This window comes from Phoca vitulina, unplaced genomic scaffold, assembly GCF_004348235.1.
Source record: "Phoca vitulina isolate PV1807 unplaced genomic scaffold, GSC_HSeal_1.0 scaffold18, whole genome shotgun sequence".
Lineage (NCBI taxonomy): Eukaryota > Metazoa > Chordata > Mammalia > Carnivora > Phocidae > Phoca > Phoca vitulina.
This window is the reverse complement of record NW_022589721.1, coordinates 24,209,976-24,234,548: the sequence shown is the minus strand read 5'-3', so window position 1 is coordinate 24,234,548 and position 24,573 is coordinate 24,209,976. Positions and strand designations below refer to the sequence as shown.

General features: G+C 45.9%; 1 protein-coding gene across 10 annotated transcripts in view; it reads left to right on the top strand.

The window, feature by feature from the left end:
* ASAP1 (ArfGAP with SH3 domain, ankyrin repeat and PH domain 1) overlaps positions 1 to 24,573 on the top strand; it is a 344,878-nt gene that overhangs the window by 91,035 nt on the left and 229,270 nt on the right. Inside the window, exon 2 of one of the 10 annotated variants that reach the window (XM_032415488.1) lies at positions 21,043 to 21,196. The exons of the other annotated variants lie outside the window; for them this stretch is intronic. Coding sequence (XP_032271379.1) covers positions 21,167 to 21,196 — 30 coding nt within the window. The 5' untranslated portion in view covers positions 21,043 to 21,166. The remainder of the gene's footprint in view (positions 1 to 21,042; positions 21,197 to 24,573) is intronic. 10 annotated transcript variants of the gene reach the window in all.

Here is a 24,573-nt window from a genome sequence, read left to right as displayed (position 1 = left end):
TGCTTGGTCAGTCCACTTCTGGTGCTGGACACTGTAGGCGCTTCGCCCAGGCTTACTCTTGCAAGCTGAGTAATGGTCGGGAGCCTGACATTGTGACACTTGAATCATATATCCATTTTGGGGAGCAGGGTGGCCTTCCTGGTGCCCTGCGCCTACCCAGGCATGCTGTGGGTGGTGGGCGTGCTTTCTTCTGGAGCTGTCAGTTGAGAGCTTAGTGTCAGTTTCACTTCCTGCCTTAACACATCATGTCACTAAATCACTTGACTTAGTGACTTAGCTCGATCTGTTAGCAACCCCCCCACAACCATGTGGCATTACTAAATTATACTAAATACTAGTTTTTTAAAAACCCCAAAAGCAAAAGCAAAAACAAACAAACAAAACAAAAACCCACTCCGTAACAGCCCCCTTCCAAAAAAACCAAACCTAGTATTTTATGTAAAGCCTTCTGGAAAGTTTCAGCATCCATTGCGGTGATTGAGCTGTGTTAAACATTCAGGAGCCATTATAATATTATAGTAGCCACAATTTATTAAGCTTCTCTTTGGAGCCTAGTACTATGCTAAATTCTGTAGGTAAATATTTCTAATCCTTAAAACAGCTTTGTACGAGTTTCTCCATTTTATAGGGAGAGAAGAGATGCTGAGATAAGATCTGTGAATGCCCCGACCCCAGCTGTGGTATGTGGGAGAGCTCATTTTCAAACCAGGCCTGTTGGACCCACAGCTTGTTCAAAGGAATGTGGACCTGAAATTGGAAACATTTTAAATTCATTGTTCAAAAATATATATACATTTTATGCATTGAGTACAAGAGTGTGAATACCAAAAATAGCAGTTGTCACATACTTAATTTCTGCCCTTTCCCCTGGAAACATTATAGAATGAAGGGAGAGAGAGAGAGATTTGCTCTACACCCAGCATAAATTGTTACCCAGGGTGAGTTAATTTGTGTTTATTTCTGCAGCGGTAGTGGTCTCTCCCTGAGGGCCTAACCTCACCTGACTCTCTTGAAGGTTGAGTTGCTCCGTTAGTCTGTCTTCTGCCTCTCAGGGAAGACGGGGTGGCTTTTCATTTCCTCAAAAGTTCCCCCTTTGCTTTGCAGCCACTCATTTTTTTTCTCAGGACTACGTGATGATTGGAAAACAGTCCGTTGTTTGGGGTCGCTCCCATCTCCGGCCTTTTCTTCATGCAGAGCCCACTGAGTTGAGTTGTTGGTTCCAAGCCTGTGGAATTACTGCTGAGGACAGGACTTTGTTTTATCCCTTTGTGGATTTCCAAACCCTGGGAATCAATAGAATGAACCCCATTTGAATGAATGCACACCCACACACACATGCGTGTTGGAGGGCCTTGAAGATTCTAGGGCAAGGTGAACGTAGTTCTGTGTGTGTAAGAATTGAGGATAGGAGAGTCTGGGAGAAGTATTATCTGTAGGACTGACCAGGAAGGGGAGCTGGGAGGAATTTCAAGACTTGTAGGAGGAGTTCAGGGGAAATCATGTAATCTGGGCATTTTAGAGCCAGAAGTAGTAGTAGCCTTAGAAATCATGGTATTCAACCACCTCATTTTTCCAATCATTGAGATCTCTTGTCAGCCTGAGGTTGTAGCCGCCACCCACTTCAGGGCACAGACCAGACAGGTCTCTTTAAATTAGTGCTTTTATTGATTTAAACACTTACTGATCATCATGTTGCGTTTTGTTTTGAGCAATTGATTTAGTTTCGTGTTTGAACCTGAGAAGGTTTTGTCAGGAAGGAAAAACAATTTTTAAAGTTCTAGAAATTAATCGAATACAACACTGTTTACCAGTGGGAGAGAATTGCCCTGCGCTGAGCCTTGAGGTAGCTCTGCTTCCCAGGGCTGCCCCTCCCCCCTCCCCACTTCCCATTCTTGGGGATTATGTCTCCTCTGGCTCCCTGGCTCTACTCAAGATAACGTGTAAATTTGCTGGCTCTAAGAACTTGCTCTCCACAAAGACCTAAATTATCTGTCCACATCTTTTCCACAGCACAGTCCTTTAACAGCTGAACAGATTCGCAGCATCTTATGTGTGTACCGCACCTTACAGTTTACAAAGAATTTGTGTGTGTGTTATCTTACTTTGTGGGGTACCAGTGAAGAAACAGTAGCTCAGAGAAGGTAACTTGCTTAAAAGCTCACAGAGGGTGAGTGCTGGTTAAATAATGGCTCCTGGTGAGGTGACTCGAGTCTTCTGGCTTTTTCCTTGACAAAGACCATATTTTTCCTTTAAAAGCCTTCCCGATGAAGAGTTACTCTGTATTTGTTAAGCTTACCTAGAACTCCTTGAACTTGAGGATTCATTTCCCACTCTGTCCTCAGGTGGGGGAATCAGTGCCCCTGAGTACTCGGCTGTTTTGTTCCCTGCCCCCACCCTGGGAGTTCGATTGTCAGGCCAGCAGCCCCAGTTCTGGACCAGGCACCCCGCAGTAGGAGCCCAGCAGCAGATGACCTGGTCTGTGGTCTGTTGGAGCTGCGGGCTGGAACAGTTCCACCCGCGTGGGCATGACCAACTGGAGTCACTGGAGGTGGTGCAGAATGTTTGCTGGGCGCGGGGGGGGGGGGGGGGCGGCTGTGGGCACCAAAGCTATTTGGGAGTCATTGGGATAATGTTCTTGGAGGAGGGTCCCCCTCTTTTTTTGTTGGACGCACATCTTCGGCTGGTGCTGGCTACTGTGTTGGGCCTCCCCGGTACGCAGAGTACTTTAATTGAGCGGCTCATTTTTATTAAGTGCTTGCTGTCACATACTATTCTAAGTTAACTGCATGCGCTTGTTTAAACCTCACAGTCACCATAAGAGGTAGGTACGTTCCATGTCTGCCACTGCCACTTACTGTGCTGTTCTGGGCAGGTTACTTAACGTCTCTGTGCCCGAGGCGCCTGTTGTCTGCATCAGCTGTGAGTGTGCTTTCTTAGCTATCGTGTGGATGCTGTCCTATTGTGTGGGGCTGCTGTTGGGGGGTGGGGGGAGCAGATGCCAGTGAAGGATCGTGAGCTCCTGGATGGCCTGATCCCCCAGTGCCTCAGCGCATGACCCAGGACAAGCCACTTCACCCCTCTGCACCTGTTTCTCCATCTGTCAGATGGGCATACTAGGTATTGCAAGGATGGTGGGAGGCTGGACCGAGATCAGGCCGCTGGGCACCGTATGCGCTACACCGGCAAGTGGTAACTGCTCAGTGTAAGTGGTAGCTGTAAACTCAGGCCATCCCATGGGGAAGCCGTCCTCACCCTTTTAGGTGTAGATTAAGTTATAGGCTCAAGGGGGTCCTGTTAGCCAGGCTGGCCACTGTTCTAACTTAGGACAGAATGTTTTGGTGAAAGGGGAGTTTTCAGGTTGGGAGCAGAGGTTATTATAAAAAAGTTAATACAAGAAAAGAGGTGTTAACAGAAGCTCCTTGAGAAGCTGTGGGTAAGGTTCTGCCAGCCTTTAGTACTTTAATTTTCATGGAATGGAAAGAAACTTCCCACCTACCAACTCTGTACACACCCAGCTTTTATCTCTTACCCCCCCAACACCCCCCCCCCTTTTTTTTTTTTACGTAATACCTGGAGATCAAGAGTCACACGCTCTACCAACTGAGCCAGCCAGGCACCCCTAGCTTTTATTTCCTGATAGGACTCTAGTTCTGTCTTAGTTCAAGCTGCTAAAAATACTTCGGACCAGGCAGCTTACAAACAACAGAAATTTGTTTTCTCTTTGTTCTGGAGGCTGGAAGTCCCAGGTCAGGATGCCAGTACGGTCTCTTGTGTGGGCCCTCCTCTGGCTTTGCTGTAGCCTCACATGGTGCAAGGGACAGGGAGTTTCTGTGAGGTCCCTGTTATGTGGCACTAATCCCATTCATGAGGGCTCCATCCTCATGACATATTATGTCCCAGACGCCTCACCTCCTAACACCACCACAGTAGGAGATTAGAGTTTCAACATATGAATTTAGGGCAGGGGGACGGGGTGAGGGTGGGATGCAAACTTTCAGTCCATTGCACTAACATTTTTGGGGGGGTTCTGGTAATTATCATGGACATGTTAGGATTTGATTATGTGGGGAGGACTAGCATGCTTAATTCGCATTCAGAATTTATAACAGAGTTTCTCTTTGAAGCGTATTCATTTTTGTTACACGGTGGAGACTTTATTTCTCAAAAAGTGGCATGTTGCATTATCACTGAGGGGGATCAGAGGCAGGTGGTTGTTGGTACAGGAAATGACTCCAACTGCCAGTTAATATAGGAGTTATACCAATGGGTATTTCTTTTTTATTTATTTAATTTTTTTTTATTTAAGTAGGCTCCATGCCCAGTGTGGAGCCCAACACGGGGCTTGAACTCACGACCCTGAGATCAAGACCTGAGCTGAGATCAAGAGTTCGACGCTGAACTGACTGAGCCACCCAGGCACCCCCCCCCCCCCCCCATTGATATTTGTATAATCTGTTTGCAGCATGCACCATTCATTTGGAGTTAATAGGATCATTGTCATATAATTAGATGCCAGATCAAACTTTAAAAATGTAATTCAGCTTGGAAAACAAATGAACATCTTGTAAAATATTTAGGAATCCTTTTTGTCCTTTTACTGGCCCGTGCCATTATTTCCTATTGACTGGCCAGGCCTTTCCTTATTTGCTGATACAAGTTCTGGAGTGAGTTTGACGGCTGAGCTATTTGTCACTGCCCCTATTATAAAGGTTCTCCAAGTATGGTCTTGGGATCTGTGGTGGTCTCAGGACCTTTTCAGTGACTCGGTGGCATCAGAACTATTTTCATAACAATACTAAAGCATTATTTATTTGCCTTTTTCACTTTTATTCTGTCAGAAATGTAGAATTTTCTAAAGGCCACATGATGTGTGAAAGTGTCATCCTCTGACAGCTAGTTAAATGTGTGTTTTTGAGTTTGGAATATTTTCTGTTCTAATTTCTACTGCAGCCAATATCAATAGATACAACCTACTTTAAAAGAGAACCAAACATCTTTGGGGTCTTTTATTTTTAAGAATGTCAAGGGGTCCTAAGACCCAAAAGTTTGAGAACCATTTCTCTACCGGGCAGGCCACCTCATGGTTCACCGGCGCCTCCCACGAATCAGGCATCTGCCCTGGTCTCCGGTGCCCTCCCTGGGCCTAGAGCGTTGAGGCTGTTTCTCCCAGCAGGGGGACACCTGACTTGCATGTCCTGTGTAGACCACCAAGCCTGTTTTCTTTCCTTTATACCAGGGGGCCTTTTATTTCTGTAGGTGCAGGCGTTTCAGCTTGTCTTCTTGAGGCACAGTATCTTTTTTGTGATACATGTAATTTCAATTAACACATAAAGAATTTGAAAACAAAAGGACTAGGTTGTAGTGGAGCTGGATCCTTCTAGCAGCTGTTTTGCAAGGGTTGTTTTCAGAATGAAAATAAATTAGCAGTTGTGGAGTTAGCGATTTTCTTCAGAAATTCAGTGATACATCCATGAGATGAAACGTTGGACATGGCAGTTTTCCTGGTGATTTTCGTTATAGAACTTGAGAAATCTTCCATTGTGTGACTCTGTCGTGGTCTGCATGGTAGAAATTCAGTGGTACCAACTGCCCTTCCAGACCCTCTTCCCTTTTTTTTCCTCCTTCCTCTCAGTGGTTTGCTGTGAGATCATCCCTTCCCCCTGTTTTTTTCTGGTGTGAAATTCTTCCTTCTGACACATTAGAGATGGAGACCACAGAGCAGTGCTAAGTATCCGATAAGAAGAAAGAATGGTTCGGGATCTCTGCAAAGCCCCTACTGTCCGCGACAGCTTATGATCTTTCTTGGTGAAGCCTTGGATACTCAACCCTGTCCCCTATGCAACCATCGAGGCACCCAACACCTCCATTTTGTTGCTAAATCATAGGCCTGTCTTTGTCTAGACAATAACTAGATAAAAGTCTACAGAATAACCGTATCTTGCTGATTTTTTGTTTTTACTACATTACTCAGTGCAGCTTTTTTTTTTTTTTTTTAAAGATTTATCAGAGAGAGCGTGCACATGAGTGGGGAGGGGCGGAGGGAGAGGGAATCTTAAGCAGACTCCACGCTGAGCTCGGAGCCTGACGCGGGCCTTAATCCCATAAGCCCGAGATCAGTACCTGAGCAGAAACCAAGAGTTGGTTGCTTAACTGACTGTACCACCCAGGTGCCCCACTCAGTGCCTTTTTAAAGACCAAGTGTGGCTCGTTCAATATTTGTTGAACGAATAGCTCAGTCATTCACTGGCCTCTTTCTCCATGTGGGGTCAGCCTGAGACCACAGGAGCCCCCTCAGAGTGAGATATTTATTTAGCACCTGGGGCCTCAGAGAGATAGGCTGCTGGTACCAGGACTCTACCTCCCCGCTCTTATTCCAAGCAGTTCTGCTGTGGCCCTGAACTTGCATGCTTCACTCAGCCAAACAAGGGCCCTGCAGGTGGTGAGCTCACCCTTACTGGAAAAGGCAGTTTAGTGATATCTGTTGTTAATCTGATGTGCCCCATGGAGCTCTGATCATTTTACCCTGAGAAATTATTGGTATATTCCTCCCAGTTACATTTAGAACTCCTCTCAAGGAGAATACCAGGATATATTTTTCTCCATCTAGTTACTGTACAAGTGAATTTTAGTGCTCCATTTACATGTGTTGTGTTCCCTGAACACTGGTCTGGTTGGCAGACACCTGTTTTGGGTTAGCTCCAAGCAGTTTGAGCAGGGTGCCCATTGCAATTGTATCTTTGTTTCTGTTCACCTGAGTTCCTTACCGCAGGGTCTTCCAGCCCAGCACGGGTCATACAGACAAATAGACCACAACACAGATCCAGAATGAATGAATGTGCATGTATGTTGCCTGAGAGCATTGGCCTGCTTCCAGCATTCGGCTTTTTCTTATTAGCACGTTAATGCTAGAAAGTTGACCTGATTGGGCACTTCCGAGAGACCTTGACCCTGAAGAGAAGAGCTGGGACATAAAGAGAGGTTATGTTTGCTCTTGTTTCTGGATGATTCAAGTAGGAAGGGTACAGAAGGATATTTTTGCATTAATGTAGTTCTTTCCCATTTATGAGGGTTAGTTCAGGCTCTCTGTCTTTCTCTGTCTCCTTCCTTTTATTACTCCTTCCTTTCTGATCCTGGCTGCACTGTGTGTAGTTGTTGTCCTTGTTAACTGGTGAGTAAGTTCTAGGACCTGTGCAGACTCAGATCCTAGATGGAGATAGCTTTAGTGTAAGTCGTAGAGCTGGACCTTAAACTCTTCTTCTCCTGACCCTTGAGCTCTGTTCTCTTCCCATTACCCAGGACTGAAAGCCAGGAGGGAGAGCAGAGCACTGTGGTGCCCTCCTCCCGGTGCAGGGAGCGTCTTCTCGCGTATGGGGAGTGCTCTGACCACTGAGTCATTTCCCTAAAAGCGGGCCTTGTGAGTTAAGTTTGCTGCCTTGTGTTTAGTTGCTGGTGGCTTCTATGTGGCTGATTTTTCTGGAAGAATGTAACTTTTTGTTTATATGTTCTGTAAGGGCAAGTGATTTCATATTAGAAGCATTATGGACTTTTCTTGTTCTGGTGCCAAATTGTGGACTTTGATGAACAGATATGGTGTGCATTTTGTGTTTGCATTGACTTAAAAAAAAAAAAACCGTCATCTCTGATAACGTTTTTCAAGCTTCCCACAGGGCATTTGTCAAGCCCCTTGCAGTAAGAGGGAAGCTCCCTCATCGCAGTCCATATATTGCATTAGTAATTTTAGTTGAGTGCTATTTAATTATTGATGTTTTATTGAAAGCTGGTTTGGCCAACAGAAGTAAGCAGCCTGCCTGGGAAGAGATCCTTTTGTCCCGGTTGCCAGGCCAAAACCTTCGCTGTTATATGCAAGCTCAGCAACTGCCTCTAAGTGTCTGGTGTAAGTTCAGTCTTTGCTGAAGTCCTCCAGCTGCTTTCTTATGGTGAGACGTGAGGAGATTTTTGCCTCTAACTGGAGCTGTTTGATGGAGAAATAGTTCCTCTTAAATGTTCTCTGGTGGTTTCATTTGGGGTTTAACATCATTCCAGCTGAGTAATGTCTGGTTTGGGTGTAGAGTAAAATTTCCCTTTCTGGCTCTCCAGCATCTTTTACTGAGGATGCAAATAGGTACTTTTTGGTATTTGTTTTTCTAAAAGACTTTATTTATTTAGAGAGAGAGAAAGAGAGCGAGCGAGCAGGGGGAGGGGCAAAGGGAGAGGGAGAGAGAAAATCTTAAGCAGACTCCGTGTCTTCTTAAGCATCATGGAGTCTGACACAGGGCTCAGTCTCATGACCCAGAGATCATGACCTGAGCTGAAATCAAGTTACAACTGAGCCACCCGGGTGCCCTGCAAATAGGTACTTTTTGGTTTGATAACTAATATCACAATGAAGACTGTCAGAAAGTTGTTCCCCCTTGGTTGTCTTTACTGTGTTCTGCCCAGATCACAAGAGGATTGCAGATTCCTGAATCCTTCTGTCGCATCACACGACAGATGCTGACCTCATTCATCCTGCCTCACTCTTTGTTATTTCTTGTAAATACCAAATCTAGTGCACAGGAGACATTCATCACAGATTGGTCCCTTTAGTTTGTCTTGTTTTTATTTAGCTTGCTTTGAGTGTGTCTCCAAGACATAGGCCAGTGTTTCTCAGACTTTAACATGCACACAAGTCACCTGGGGAGTTTGTTCGAATGCTTCTTCTCATTTAGTAGGTTTAGGGTAGGGCCCAATATTCTGCGTTCCTAACAGGCCATCACGTGCTGCTGCTTGTCCACAGCGGACCACGCTGTGAGTAGCAAGGATGGAAACTGTCGACCCTTACGTGTGTGCTTGCATGCTGACACACACACGTGCAAGCCCCTGCGGTTGTGAAGTATGAGGCAAGAATCACTGCCTTGGATTGCTTGATCATTCTGTTCTTTCAGCACACATTTATCTTGGGTCATGCGAGTGGGAGGCATGATTGTTTTCAGAGGGCTGCTTCTGAGGCTTTCTGTGGCACTTTGATCGCAGGCGTCTGTGTCTGGTGGGCAGTGATTGGATGGCATGTGGAGCCTGGCAGTTTCCGGTGCATGTGTCTTGTCCCCATTCTGGGCCTCCAGTTCCCGTATCTCTGTTGGAAATCTCATTTTCCAGTGGTCATGCTTCATCATCATTAAAGTGGCTGGAGTTCACACTTATTTTTAACATCCTGAAAACTTATTGCAAGTCATGGCTGAGACCGGCTGGCTAGCTCCGTAAAAGAATTAGGTTTCCCTCACAGTTTTACTCACCTCTTGTTTGGGCTAGTACTTGCCAGTAGTTACTCCTAGTGTGTTCACAGGGCTTTCTCATGAGCTGGGGTTCCTAGCTGACCTCTGCTGTCTCTGCCTGGCCAGCAAGCCCCAGGAGTCACCAGTGGGGTGGGATGGAGAACACATCCCCAGCTGCAGGGACTGCTCCATCCCCATCACCACCAGAGGCCCAGTCGGGCCCAGAATCCACTTCCCAGCCCTTTCTGTATCCTTTTCCACTTGGGTGGTGTATACTCTCCAGACGCTTCGGCTTCCAGCTTTGGATCACAATATCTCCATATGCACTATACACGAATAGGACAATTCCTGTCATTTGCTTTGCCAGTTGTGAGTAGAAGTAAGTGTGGCCAGCCATGGTTTGAACCTGACGGACCTGGGTTTGGGTCCTGACTGTGTGGCTGAGTATTTGTATTTGTCAGTTTGCTACACCTCTCTGTGCCTTCGTTTCTTTGGGCCTTAGTTTCTCTATCTGTAAAATAGGGCTCCTACATGGACCCTGTTGTGTGATAGAATGGATGGGATAGGATGAAATGAATTAATTCTGTGAATGCCTGGTGGACGATCGGCTTCATGACAGGTGTCTGATTAATGGTGGTGATGAGGATGGTCACTTTCTCCAAATGAAAAGGAAGGGAACCAGCCTGAGATCCCCATGTGGGACAGATAATGCTCACAGTAGGGGAGGAAGCAGTGGGCGGAAGTATGCTTTAGCGCTCTGGACCCCAGTTCACTCTGAGAGGAGGAGAGGATCAATCAGCCGTCTCTATGCTTCCTGTGTCTGTGATAGAGCAATGACAAAGAGAATTTTGGGAATGAGAGTGAGCACAGGAAGGTAGTGAAGGAAGGGAGAGAGGCGTGATGTTTTGAAAGGGAAGTGTGAACATCTGGTATATGCTGGGATAATGCGAAGGGAAGATTTATTACTGACAGAGGTACTTTGTCAGTAAGGTGATTGTTCCTAATCATGTTGCTATTTTGTATCAGTAAATGGAGAGCTGTTAGTATTTGAGAGAGATGCCCAGTTTTTCCAGAGTCTGAAAAGGGATTTTTGTTAATCTGCAGTATGACAAGTCCTCTGTGATGCGGTACGGGGCTGCCCAGGAGTGTGGAAGGAACGGGCAGTCACTACACACATGAAGTGTAATAGATCTTTCATTCATTCTGTTTCGTTTGCTCTGAATTGTTAAATAAAAGTTATTTTGGTCACATGCCACAGCTAGAAGTAATTTTTATTCCATCAGAGTGATTTGCTGTATGGCATGAAGTTCTATTCAAATATGGTGACTTGCGCTCCAGTTTAAAAGTGAAACAGAGGGCGCCTGGGTGGCTCAGTTGGTTAAGCGACTGCCTTCGGCTCAGGTCATGATCCTGGAGTCCCTGGATCAAGTCCCGCATCGGGCTCCCTGCTCAGCGGGGAGCCTGCTTCTCCCTCTGACCCTCCCCCCTCTCATATGCTCTCTCTCTCTCATTCTGTCTGTCTCAAATAAATAAATAAAATCTTTAAAAAAATAAAAATAAAAAAAAAATAAAAGTGAAACAGACCACGTAAGTTGTTTCCTGAGCCCTTGCTGAATCTGAGTAGAGTGCAGGCAGAGCCTTGGGGAGGCGGGGGTTTGTAAATGAATGAAGAGGGGGAGCTCTGTGATAGCATTTCATCACATGTGCGACTTTTTCAGTTACCCAAGAAGTGTGCTTGATACACCCACTTTCTGTTACCTGGAAATGAAGGTGTAATTCTTTTCATGTGGGCCTCACTAGCTTTCGGCCTTCATGGGATAATGTCCCTCTGCCCTCCTTTTCTGCTGCCCCGAAGGAGCCAAAGCAACTTGAAAGCTTCTTGCTGTTTCACATCTCCTTGGTTTCTCCCTACCAGATGAACACCTGCTCCTCTCTCTGGACCGAGCTCAGTTGTCACCGTCTAGAAGAGACCTTTCCTAACTGTTGTTCTCTGTTCCCCGCCCTTGTGCACATGAGACCCCCACCTGTGCGGCCTCACAGGCCTCCTTGTGGCTGTGCAGTTCCTATAGTCATAGCTTTTTTGGGGCAGCACCATGCCCATTACAAAATGGTCCCTCCAGAAATACTGCCAAATGAATAAACACATCCAGTAGTCTGTGATAGTTTCATTTTATCAATATGAACACTGAAAATGGTAATCTTTTGGTATTGGAACCATTGGGAATAAACTTTTCTGCTTCAGGATGGAAAATGCCCTGCTGTAGCTTTTTCTCTTTTTTATAGCCATGCTATTTGTGACAGATAAAGAAAACCACCTATAATCACATCATCTAAATATGATCAAAGTGACTATTTTGGTGTATAACTCTTTGGAGAATTACCTTTTAGGTAATCCAGCTGGGTTGGATTGGGAAGAGTACTTAGGAGGTAGGGGTGGGCAGGAGGATAGTCTGAAGTAGATGCATAAGTGTTATTTCATTTTCCCTTGAGGTTTGAGAGCCACTTGGCCAAACAGAGCATGACATGGCTTGGCCTCCAACCAAAAGTTTAGCATGAAAGATTGTACCATTTTGTACCAGAATCTTTGTGAATGTTGTTATTGCAGAAAGAAAGTGGTTCTTTCTATAATGTGAATACGTTTTTTTTTGGATAATTCATCACTTTATTATTTTCCCTTTTTAAAAAAACATTTCTCTTTAACCACTACAGATTTCTTAGATCTTTTTATAAAAGTATTTTGTAAAGTATTTGTTATAAAAATGAAATGAAAACTGTGTCTGCCATGCTGTGTGTGCCGTCAAGTTATGGATGGTCGTTGGCATGTTCATGCGCTTCTCATTCCAGGTGGGGAGATTAACAAAGATCACCCTTTCACTTGAAAGAAAGTAAATTAGGATGGGATTAACTAGGGAAACAGGCTCTTTATTCTACTTTCAGCCATTTAGAAGGAAAAAAAGAACAGTTTTTTAATAAGAAAAAGTTCTTTTTGCATTCTGGAATACTTCCAAACACATTGCTATTGATGTTGAATTCCATTTTGGCTTGGGAATTACAAAGTTTTTCAAGTGTTGGAGCAAAATTACTTGTTCTTTGTGTTATTTTTTATGTGACAGTGTACAAATAACAATACCATAAACTAAATTACCATCCCATAGTCACAGAAACTAGCATAAAAGTGGGTATTTAATTTGAAATGGGATTGAATATTCAAAAAGTGCAGGTGGTGTGGATGGATTTACGGACATACTTGGGTTTCCTTTCTCATCAGAGGACAAGAGAGCTAGAGCGTTTCCTTAGGCCAGCTGCCAGTGGTAACGGGGGTGTAGACAGACCTGCAGGGTGCAAGCTTACAGTGTCTTCAGTTGGAAGTACCATAACCGTGTAGAGCAGAAACAGGACAGGTCGTACAAAGCTCTGACAAATCAGATTGTTTTATCAGAGTTGAACAGAAATTTCTAGATTTTGATTCTGAAATTTTTACTCTATGACCCAAATGAAATAAACAGAGAAGGCTCAAAGAGAGGCTTTTACTCTTGGATTTGAAATAGTAGGCATAGCAATATCTTATGTTCTCTGTGTAAACCCTGTGTTCATTGTATCCTATCACACTGTCTGGAATTAGTGTTCCTGGGAAAGCTAACCTAGACCTCAGGGCCACAGAAATCTCCAGGGACCCACTCTGTGGTTCTTCCCCTCCCAGCCTCAGTCTTCTTTCTCTTTTGTGGATTCTGATGATTCTTCCCCTTGATGTGCGTAAACCGACCACATGGACACAGGGATGCTCAGAGCCAGTGTTCTTTCCTCTCCACAGGCTGCCTCCCTGGAATCCTTGGCTCTGGGTTTGGCACTTCCCGTCACTGCTCAGAGGGATGGGTCTGAGAGCAAGATGACATTGCAGTGTCAACTGACCTTCTAGGATGTGGTCCAGGGGGCGATAGGGGCCTTCTTTGCCCTTTCCTCTCAGATAGCCACAGCCCTCATCTCTTCCTTAACTAAAACATCCTCCTCAACACTGGAACTCACCACACTTAAATTGCGATTAAATGCCAGTGAATGTGTGCCTTCTAGGTTCTAGGCCCTTTGTATTTCTGTCTGTTCTTTACAAAGATCCACATCTGATTTTGCAGCCAGGGAAGGTGGACATTGGCAAGACTTGTCTGGCCAAGGTCACAGCTGGAAAAAAAAAAAAAATGGCAGAAACAGAACCCCGATCTTTCTGATGCCGAAGCTCATTTTTGGCACATCTACCAAGCTACCGCTGAGGGAAAAAGTGAAGGTCAAAGTGGAAGTAGGTTTGTTTGCACCTTCAGGAGCACCCCCATAGGACTGCAGAATATTGGATTCAACATGTTCTTCATGGCTTCATGTCTCATTTTCAGTTTGGGGTACTTTTTTAGGTTCAAAATGGATGTATATAAAGACAGGCAGAATTCCCAGAAGATGACAAAAAATAAACCATGGATTTATTTGATAGAGCCCTATACTCTCCCCCTCTCCTCCTAGCAGATATATATATACACATTTAATGTGGGAATGGAAACAATGATCCATCATAAACCTTACCCCACAGGACAGATTCCTTTTGGCAATATAAATCTTAAATGCTGAGGAAGGCCTCACATCAGACTAAGTTCATTTTAATCTGATTCTGACATCGTTTGAGCACCTCCTATGTGCCTGGTCTGTGTTCGATGCTGAGAAGGTGACAGAAGGAATTCGACGTGACGTCTGCTCGATGGGTGTTCACAGGTGAATGAGGACGGGGGAGGGTGCCGAGTGAACAGCGATGCAGCGTCGACTGTGCTCAGTGCTGTGATGGTGTGATTGCACTGGGACTGCAAGTGAAGCCACAGCTGAGTTTCTCCTGGAGGGATGTGGGAATGTTCTCTTTGACCTACACCATGAAGGATAGAGAAGAAGAACATTCCAGATGGAGGATACCTCTGAGCCAAGGCCCGAGGTGGGAAAGTACCTGGTGGAACGGAGACTTCCATTATTAGAGGGGCGGTAGGGGTCAGCATCCCCTCGGCAGTGGTGCTGGCTTTGTTTCATGCCTGTTCAGTTTGATTTGATGAAGCAGTCAGTCTCTCTCTCTCTGTCTCTCTCTTTCTCTGTTAGATGCCTTTTATGTTTTATGTTTTGTTGGGATGTGTGTAGGAGAGATTCATTTCCAGCTGGGTCCAGCTGCAATGAAAATGTCCTATTTGACAAATTGTGGAATTAGATTACAGCCGTCTCTCCCTGAAAGCTAGGGCACTCGCTGTAACATCAGACATCCCTCCCTTGGGGGGCAGGACAGAAGGGAAGCGGTGATTTAGGGCTGCTGGGTGTGTTGACTTGGAAATTATTTGAAAAAATAGGGCTGTGTTGCTCCAGTTGATTAATAAATATGACTCCTCACTAAGCCATGGGGGTTTCCTCCAAGGAGAACTTGAGGATGGCGTGGTCTGAAGCCACCCCAGTGGAGAAGGATTGAAAGAATTAACACACCCGTGTGACTGTATTTGGTCCCTGTTTCAGAGCTTCTCTTTTTTCTAAAATGGAAAGGACTCAACTTTTTAAAGTTTGGAAACACCTGGAGTCTGGTTAGCGACACGTTCAGTGTGAGCCAGTAACATATTTGCTGGGGAGATCTGCAGGCAGCAGATCCGTGTCACCGTGGAGCTAGAACCAGTGTGTGGCCACCCACCCGGCCACTTTCTACGTCTGTAAGAGGAGGAAGATGACAGATTTAGACCCGCTGACCTCAGAGAGCCTCTTACACGGTAGCGCCTGGAAGCGGAGTGGAACAGTCCAGGTCCTGGAGCCTCGCTCTGCACCTGGTGGTGTGGCAGCCATGCGCGTTTGCACAGTCCTAAGTGAAAGGGGCCGAGTCCAAACTGTGAAGCTCCGTAAGTGTCCTCCACAGAGCAGGTTCCCAGCCACGTCTGACCCACAGCTGGCTGCAGTGGGGAGGGGGAGTGACAGAGACGAGCATCCTCACAGAGCGGGACACTGTTCTGTAGACGTGGCCTCGGGAGCTCTTGTTACCCCCCAGAGAAGCAGCAGTGACGGTGGGAGTCGGACCATGTCAGCTTCCGGACAGTCGGGCAGCTCACATGCCCCACGACTGAGTTCAGTGTGAGGAAGAGGCACCCACCATCTGGGTATGGACTGAAATGAGGGTCTCAGAGAGCAGCAAGGCCTCCAGGGGATGATTAAGCAGGTGCCATATTCCAACTATGACAGATCCAGTCAAGGAAAGTATTGGCTTGGATTTCCGGCTGGTCTAGGAGGCTTTGCCTCTTCCGACTGTGAGAATCTATACTGAGTCATAACTGATTAATTTGGTTTTTACAGCGTTTTGTCTCACTGCTCATTTCCCTCTCAGAAATAGTTTGGTGCAGCGTTGTGTGGTCAGGGTGTTGTTTGTGCCCAGGGCCTACCACAGAAGGCAGGTGCTTGGAACTTTTTATTTTTACTTGGCTAAATTACAGATAGTTCTTTTTCCTTACTGACTCAGAGAATTAACTCAGGTGTGTTGCAACAAAACTAAGATAGGTTAAGACACCTGTGCTTTCACTGCTTTGGAAACTGTGGGCCACCATGTTGGCTGGCGCTGTGGTTAAGAGCACGCAGGCTTGGGTCTGCTAGCCCTGGTCTTGAATGTCTGCTGGACCACACGTGCCACTTGCGTGGACTCAGTCAGGGTCCCTTCTGTTACCCTGTGGTGGCGTGGTCAGCTCCTTCCCTACAGTGGTACAGTCTCTGAGAAACATCGTGGCAGTGGATGAGAAATGCACGTGCTGTGAGCGCTCGGTGAATGTTCACCAGCCACAGCAGTGGTGGTAGAACTGGAAGTTGAAGCAGTAGTAGATAGTGAACCAAGAGAGGGTTTTGCAAAGTGGGATCCTCTTAAATAATATGTCTTATTACCACCTGCCGTTTCCCCATAACATTACATGGAGCATTTCTCTGCACCATTCTTCTCCCAAACCATCATTTTTATCACAGCTTTATCACCATGTAACTCACATACCATACTTCATCCATTTAAAGTGTACAGAGCAATGGTTTAAAGTATACTCACAGAGTTGTATAATTTTAGAATTTTTTTTATCACCCCCCAAAAGCCCTGTACCCATGAGTATCACTTCCCATTTTTTCCCATACCCCCAGACTCTTTTCTAGGCTACTTTTTATCTCTATGGATTTGCTTATTCTGGACATTTCCAGACTCCTTTTCCTGGCTGCATAGTATTGTATTATGTGGATGTACCTTAATTTAGCAGCCATTCCGTTGCTGTTGGACTTCTCAGTTACTTCCGTTGTTACAGGGAATGTTCCTTTGGGGCCCCTTTTACCACGCCAGGAGAGTCACCTGGGAGTCACAGCCTTCCAGTGAAGTAGCGTGAACTCTGAACTGTTGAGAGCTGCCTGCCGGTGCTGTGAAATGCTCCTGGAGGCACCGAGGGAGACCAGGCCCGAGCTCTGCCGCCACACTGCACTGAGGGCCCGCTGTGGCTGTTCAGGGGACGGTAGCAGCAGTCTGACGCGAGGGGAGAGAGAGGAAACGTGTGACTTCTTGAGCCACAGGTGTTACCAACTCTTAAATAGTCTCTAGCCCAAGGACAAATCCCGGTGGAACCAGAGTGCTGGGAGAATTATTCATTACATCTGAGCAGAGAGCGAGCCACTCGACGCCTGCTTCTGGGGGCATCCATCCACCCACTTGTCCCCTTCTGAATCGTGTTACTGGATGCAAAGGCTAAGGTGGGGCGGTAGGCACCGTGGTCTGATGTGCCCGCCACTGACAGGCTGAAGTTCAGATGACTTGGGAAAGGAAGAGATCTTGAAGAAATAGGCCACTCTTCATCTCTGAATCTCTTCTGTGGAATCGTTTTGAAGGCCCAGGGCTATAGAACGCGCTGTGGAGAGATGCATGAAGTTCATGCTTTGCTTTTAAATGTCGGGATTATCATAGGAGAGAGAATCTGTTTCAGCACATTTGCCGTCTGGCTATCCTAATGCGTTCAGGTTTAGAACATTTACATTCATTTGTTATTTTGGGCATTTACTCTTTCCTGGCCTCCAAGTGTTAATTCAGTTTGATGAGCAGTGAGTAGGCTGTTCAGTCCTCTTTTGGGGGAGACGGAAATGAAAGTTCTTGCAGGAGGAGCTCAGCGATGTTGCACTGACTGCCTCTCACATACATCAGTCTGTTCATGGTTTGTATTGAAACCTGTATTTTTTGGGGGGTGAAAAGTTGCTTTGAGGCCTTTTAGCTTCTTTGTACTTAAATTAGGGATCCTAGTGCAGTGTTGACTGTTTCATAAAATTAAAGAATGTAGTAGAAAAGTATGGACCTTGCAGGCAACTGAATTCTCAGGCTTTGCAAGCAGTCATCCTGATAGTAGGCCTTCAAAGCAAACTTAATTGCATATTCTGTCATGCTTTTCTCTTTCCTCAGCCCCCAGTAGCAAAGGATGTGCTCCGGTTGGTCGGCAGTGAGGTTCTGCATCGGTGTCACCTGCCCCCGCCTCCGGAAGCCTTCTCTGATTTCCCACAGTGCTCCACCACGTAGAAATAGCAGTGGTGATTAAGGGTGCATGCTGTGGAGTCAAGATCTAGGTTCTCGTCCCAGCTTTGCCGTGCAGGTTACTTTAATAGCGTCCATTTCACGATTCATGAGTTGGGGATAATGGTAGTCCTTCCCTGAAAGCGGTGTCGTGAAGATGGAGTGAGAAGATCCCCTGTCGGCTGTGCAGCATGGCACGGCTTCCGGCCTAGGCGGTGCTCGCGAACGGACGTGGCCACTGCTGCTGACTCTCTGATTGGAGGCACTTAATCTCCCTGAGCCTCCGTTTTGTCACGTGCCATATGAGGACAAAAATACCTGTCTCAACGGCAGTTTTGTGAAGAGTGGGTGAGAAACTGCCGGAAAAGAATTAGTGTCGCTCCCAACTGGTGTAGGGCCCGTGGCCTGTCGGTGGTTATGGCACTTCATTCTGCTTTATGTCCTGTAACCGTGTAGTTATTTATGTGTCAGTCCCCTCAGAGAAGCTGTAAGCGGAGACCATGCTTTCCGTCTTTGCCCAGAATGCCTTGCTCCACACGGCGGCTCGTCACCCACTGGTCGTTCAGACCGGTGTGTGTGATCTTACGGAGCACATAGTTTAGGAACAGGTATCTCTTAGCATGCTCACAGGGAGAGCAAGATGTGGTCAGTGGTACAGGTGTTTTTCTCTTAAGGATGCTTGAGGTGTGGTTACCTGTATTCACACAAGATACGCGCATAGCAGCATACTTACTGTGCACTGCTTGAAGGTGGCCTCACGGCTGGGAATCTGTATTAGCTGAGCCAGTGTGTAGACATTCTGTTTGCTTTTGGAATACTTGGAAAGAAAAGAGTTCTCCAATACGTCAGATTCTCCTCCCAGTTAAAATTTGGTCCCAAGAAAGCACTACATGTAAACTCGTCTGGGTTTTCAGAAAAGGTAGGGTTGAAAGCCCACACGTTAATTTCTACCGCTGCTACATGTTCACCCGCATCTTCCTGCCCTCCCCAACATCCAGTGGAATTCTGGGCCCTGGGTTAATGAGAAGGCCCAGGTTAGGGAAAGACACACTCACCTCTGGAAGGGCTGTTCGCGGGGCTGCCGGAGGTGGCGGCTGGGCTGGGCTGGGCTGCTGGAGGTTTGTGGTCTCAGCATCAGCCTGTGTTTCATGGGTTCCCTCACCTTCACTTTGCAGAGCCGGCTGTCTAGACACCTCTCTGGCTTCCTGGATGCCCATGTTCTGCTACCCCTAACTAATGAGGAAGCAAGTTGCCACTAGCCCGGGGCTGTTTGCTTTTCAAAGCAGTGCTTTAGCAACAGAGTGGTTAGCTTGTGGGCCCTGTGAATGTTTGTTACAAGAATCTTAAGCAGCTGGATACAACAGGTGAAGTTGTAAGTTCCGCTGAAAATTTCATAGCCCTGTTCATCTATCCATAAAATCAGAGGCCTATATTTTAACTGATGTTATGAATTATGTTTCCTAAATTGATGTAGAATTAAATAGAACACAGTTAGTTCTCCTTGAATCCATCTGAGTCATCCAGGGCCTGTGCAGTCAGCTCCTGGTTAGCTGATGGCCTTGACCCATCCAAGCAATTCCCCAAGTCAGTTCATCTTCCTGTGCCTCCATTTCTTCTTCTGTAGAACAAAGGGGTCAGACTTTGAAGCCTTTTCGCTAGAGCTTTTTTTTTTTTTTTTTAAGATTTTATTTGAAAGAGAGAGCGAGCACGAGCACAGGCGGGAGAAGGGGCAGAGGGAGAGGGAGAAGCAGGCTCCCCACTGAGCAGAGAGCCTGACGTGGGGCTCCATCCCAGGTCCCTGGGATCATGACCTGAGCCGAAGGCAGACACTTAACCGACTGAGCCACCCAGGTGCCCCTTCACTGGAGCTTTTAAAGAATTTTTTTTCTGCCTCCAGTTGGGTATGTGATTCAACCTTTTAACCCGTACCTGCTCCCAGGACAGACCTATATCTCACAGCCAGTCCCAGATCCACTGTTTGTTTGATCCTTGGTGCTTACTTTCTCATCTCATTCTGGAAAAAGAGAAGCCAGCCTAGTATTTCTGTAAGCACGGGAAAAGTTAACAGCCTCAGAAGTGGGGCTGAGTGAGGATCCTTGCTGGACCAGGAGGGCCCCACCCAAACTGGCCAGATCTTCCTGATAGACGCTCCCAGCCCTTTACAGAAAGTTGGATTCTGCTGATTCGTGGATTGACCCTGAGGGTTTAGTTAGTTGGCATCTAACAGAGTGGGCAGGGCAGGAGGGGGATGGCCCCTGGAGGAATGACGAGTGTGGAATTGTAAGGAAATGATGGGCATCTCTGGGAGCCGTGGGCGAGAAGGGAGAAGTTCTCCTGTATCCACTCCTCTGTGTTTCTGGGTCTTTATTCAGATAAGTTGTTTTGTGCCTGTTACTCTGTGAAGCTTGGGATATAAAGATGGGAGCATGCACTCAGGGACCTCACAGGCTAGAGGGGAGCTAGCTCCTGCTGATGTCTGTGAAGCGCCTGGCATTGCTCGAGGTGTTTCACGTACACACATCTGCCTAACTCTAATACAGTGTGGTGAGTGGTCCACAGTGCTGTCTGCAAAAGGTTATGGGAGTATAGAGGAGGAGGGAAGCATTCTGGCTGGAGACGGGGAATAGGGGCACGTGGAGAGCAGAGGGAAGGAAGAGGGGTGGAACATGGCTTTTTAAATGATGTGGGGATCTCATCTCTGCCGTAAATGGAACTGGAGTGGTGTTCACTTTCTCACCCAGCCATACAGGGACTAACGAGTAGAAACCTGTGCCTTGGAAGACATGTATTTGTCTGGAGGAGCCAAGACAATTTAATACCGCCTCTGCCCATGTCTCTCGGTGTTGGTTATAGCTTCTGAAGGCTTGCTTGTTTGTAGGAAAGTGGACTGAGAAAAATATGCTCTCTCTCGCTTCTCTGTGCCAGTGTTTAAAAACACCAAGAGTTTCTACTCCTCTTTCTCAACACACATCCCTAAATAAGTGTCCATAGCGTCCTCTCGATGCTTCTGTTTGCTTCAGCATTGGGAGGCGTGGTCTCCAGCACATGGTGATGAGCCTCAGCACTCTGGGAACTACCTCCCCCTCAGGAAGAGTAGCTGGTTCTCGGTGCTGAAAGGGCCTCGGGTTCTCTTCCATCTCTGGGTATCATTGTCATTAGTGATGGGGACTCTCGCCTTTGCACAGGTGCATCGATAACTGTGTTGCCATTTGCCTCTTGGTCTTTCTCATCCAGTTTGAGTCCACAAATGCGGATGGTGTCACGAAGCCTGGGAGGAGGCAGTCCTGTGCAGATGCCTTCAGGAAGCCCCACCCTGTGCTGCCCTCTTTAGGAAGCTGTCTGTCTCCCTGGCCTGAAAATGACCTTTCCCCACTTCTCTGCAACACAGGTCTTTGTATCTCTTTTGTCCTTTTTTTTTTTTTTTTTTAAATTTTATTTATTTATTTGAGAGAGAGAATGAGACAGAGAGAGAGCACGAGACGGGGGAGGATCAGAGGGAGAAGCAGACTCCCTGCTGAGCAGGGAGTCCGATGTGGGACTCGATCCCAGGACTCCAGGATCATGACCTGAGCCGAAGGCAGTCGCTTAACCAACTGAGCCACCCAGGCGCCCTGTATCTCTTTTGTCCTTATCACATCCTACCCCTCATTAGTTATTTATGTGTTCGTCTTGTCTCTCCTACCAGATAACTCACCTTGGCAAGGACTATGTGTTCTATACATTCTTCACAATCCCTAGCATGAGGATTTGCCATAATCACTCAGTAAATATTTGTTGAACTGCATCCAGATAGCATTATTTATTTTGTGCTGAGTCCTCATCAGAGTACAACAGAAATTGTTTTTAGAAAGGTCAATAATATTTACTTTCCTTTATCCAATTCCTTGCCCTCGGTTCTTTATTTAGTGAGTTATTTAAAATATGTGTCCCATCTGCATCCTGAAGAATATGGAAGCCTAGAGATGAGGATACAAGGTAAAATGAGGCAGCTTGGGATAAGATCAATATAACACTTCTGTAGGGAACTGCAGGGACTCAGAATGAATTCAGCAGATTATAGTAACTCCCATCATTTATTTGCATCTAAGAGAAGGAATCATGGTTAGTTACAGCATTTTCGTTTTTTTACCACAGATGGCATGAAATTCATCTGCAGAGAGACTTCTCGTTGGAACTGGAGTATGGATTTCTCTCTCTCAGGTCCTCATGCAGTCTGTCACAGAGCATACTTGCCTGGTCAGCCTTCCTTCTTGCATTGTTGCAGTGAATTTTTTTTTTTTCTTGTGTATGTTTTGCTCACTGTCTCTCTTGTCTTCCCCACATCTCATTCTTCTCAACAAGAAATTCCGGAGATAAGGAACTGTGTCGGCCGTAGCATCCTCAGTACAATATTTATGATTTGCTGTCCCAGCCCAGAACTCTTTGCTGCACATTTTCAAAGCAAGTTAAGTACGATAAAGAAAATAAGTCTGTAAGATTCAGAGTTAGCTTCTCTCTTCTGACCATCTCTTAGGAGCCAGGCACTTGGACCTACATTGTTTTACTTTATCACGGAAAATTCTAGCAGGGAGAAAATTTTTCTGATCGTTACGAACCTGGCATCTCCTACTAGGGAATGAGGTCTCTGGGGGTTCGTGTGGTGCACTGGGACAGGACAGGCGTGGTGTGTCTGCCAGGGACCTCAGTGTTACTCAGAGATGGGAGGTAGGTGATGGATGAACTTAGGCAAGTTAAATGATCAGCAATCAGCATATATTTAAACAATCATAATTAGAAGTATATAAAAATATGGAGGAAATAACAGAGGAGAAAGTAAAATATACATGAGTATTGGTGCTAAAACAGATTTTATGAGGATCGTGTACTTTGAGTGCTTGAGGATGCACCATCTGACTTCTGAGGGGGGTACTTTGTGGAAAAGTTGGAGAGAGACCCCGATCGAGTGGGTCCATCTCTCTTCTTAGAGACATATCCCCGTTGGCTGAGGTGGGACTTGAACTCCCAATTCACTGGTTGCCATGTTGCCTGTTTCTCCTTGCCCTTCAGAAGCTTTGGCACTGGACCCAATGCCCGTGTGGAAGCTCAGATGGTTGTATGCTCTGAACTTGGAAGTAGTGCTCGCAGAGGTGGTGAAGTGAGGCTGTGGAGAGGGTTGTAAAGGCCAGACCTACCTCTTTGCAGTCCCTTGTCTCTGTAGCCACTGGGACTACACTGTACTCCACTATATTCTACCCATTTTTGCAGGAAATGGACTGCCTTCTGGAATTAGCTGCTCTTCTGAGACAGAATGGCTTAACATGCCCAAGATCAAACTTAGGTCTTAGAATCTCAGAATTTAAGAATTGAGAAGCTCTTTAGAAGTCTTGTAGGCCAACATCTTGGTTTTAATATGGAATGGGACAAGAAGGTTTCCTTAAATTTCTAGTTTTCTCTATTTAGAGCTAGACAGGTGGCTAGCCTGTTAATTGTTTACTTGTTTTATCATTTTGCTGCCTTTACCTAAATGCAGGTTAGGTGTATCGCTCTTGCTGGGGAAGTGAACGAGGGCGGTGGTGTTGATGTCTGTGGGCCCGATCGGTGTCTCCGGGTAGATAATTTTACTCTTCTCCACAGATAAATTCCACCTTCAGAGTGGCCTACTAGAAACTAGGAGAAGCTATGCGTTTTCTCCACTGTTTTATTAGCTGACCCTGAAAGGAAAGATACTTGTCCCTGGGAATGTGGAAAGCTTGGCACTAGGTTGATTATAATTTTCTTTTGAACTCTTCCTGCCTCTTAAAGCTTTGGTCTTCTCAGTGTCTAAATTCTAATCGAGGTATGAGGACTGACTTCTTCTCTATTGCTTGTGATCACAGATCCTAAAAGCAGGTGACATACACTCGTGGGTATTCCATTTTGGCAGTGAAACCAGACTGCTTGGTAGCCATGATAAATTTGGTTTCTTCATTAAAATATGTTGACTTTTCTGATTATAAAAGTAATGTGTCCTTATATAAATCTATGGAAAATACAGAAAAATATTTTTAAATCGCATACTACAATTTTGAGAATTCTAGTAGTATTAACTAGACAGAAATAAAGTTTACTTTTCTACGTATTATATAGTAATAGTTGAGATTATGTATAGCACATGTAAATAATTATGGTATAAAGTAGCTATTGTGCCATGTTGTAAATACGGCCTTAGGTTCTGTTTTTTTTTTTTTCACTTATAAAGTTTTTTCCTCATTAGGAATGTTACCCTCTGTTTAGTGGCTGCATGATACTCCATTTTGTGGATTTACCTACTTTATTGTTCCTATTCCTCTCACTGATGTTGGTTTTTCCATTCTTTTACTATTTTAATACACACCTCGCTCTGCTTATCATTCTGATGACTCCTTTAGGAAGGGATTTCAGTTGCTCTGGTGAAGGCTTTTGTGGCACATTGCCAAGTGCTTCCCAGAAAGGTTACATCAGTTGATGTTCCCACCAGTGGGGTGCAGGCGTGTCCTCGGGCCAGGGAGGTCTTAGCTCCCCATTCTTAGGGTGCACATATGTGCTCCATTCTGGACTGCCTGGGTGTCTCCTTACCCAGCATACTGCTATTCAGGGCCCGGGGGCAAGTCCTCATCCCCCTGAGAGTAGGCTCTTCCGTCCCTATTTACTATTCAGTTTTCCTTCACTAATAGCATAATCTGTCTGGAAATGCCAAGGATTTTTCTCAGCATACTTTTCCTCCTTCCTTCCTTCCTTCCTTCCTTCCTTCCTTCCTTCCTTCCTTCC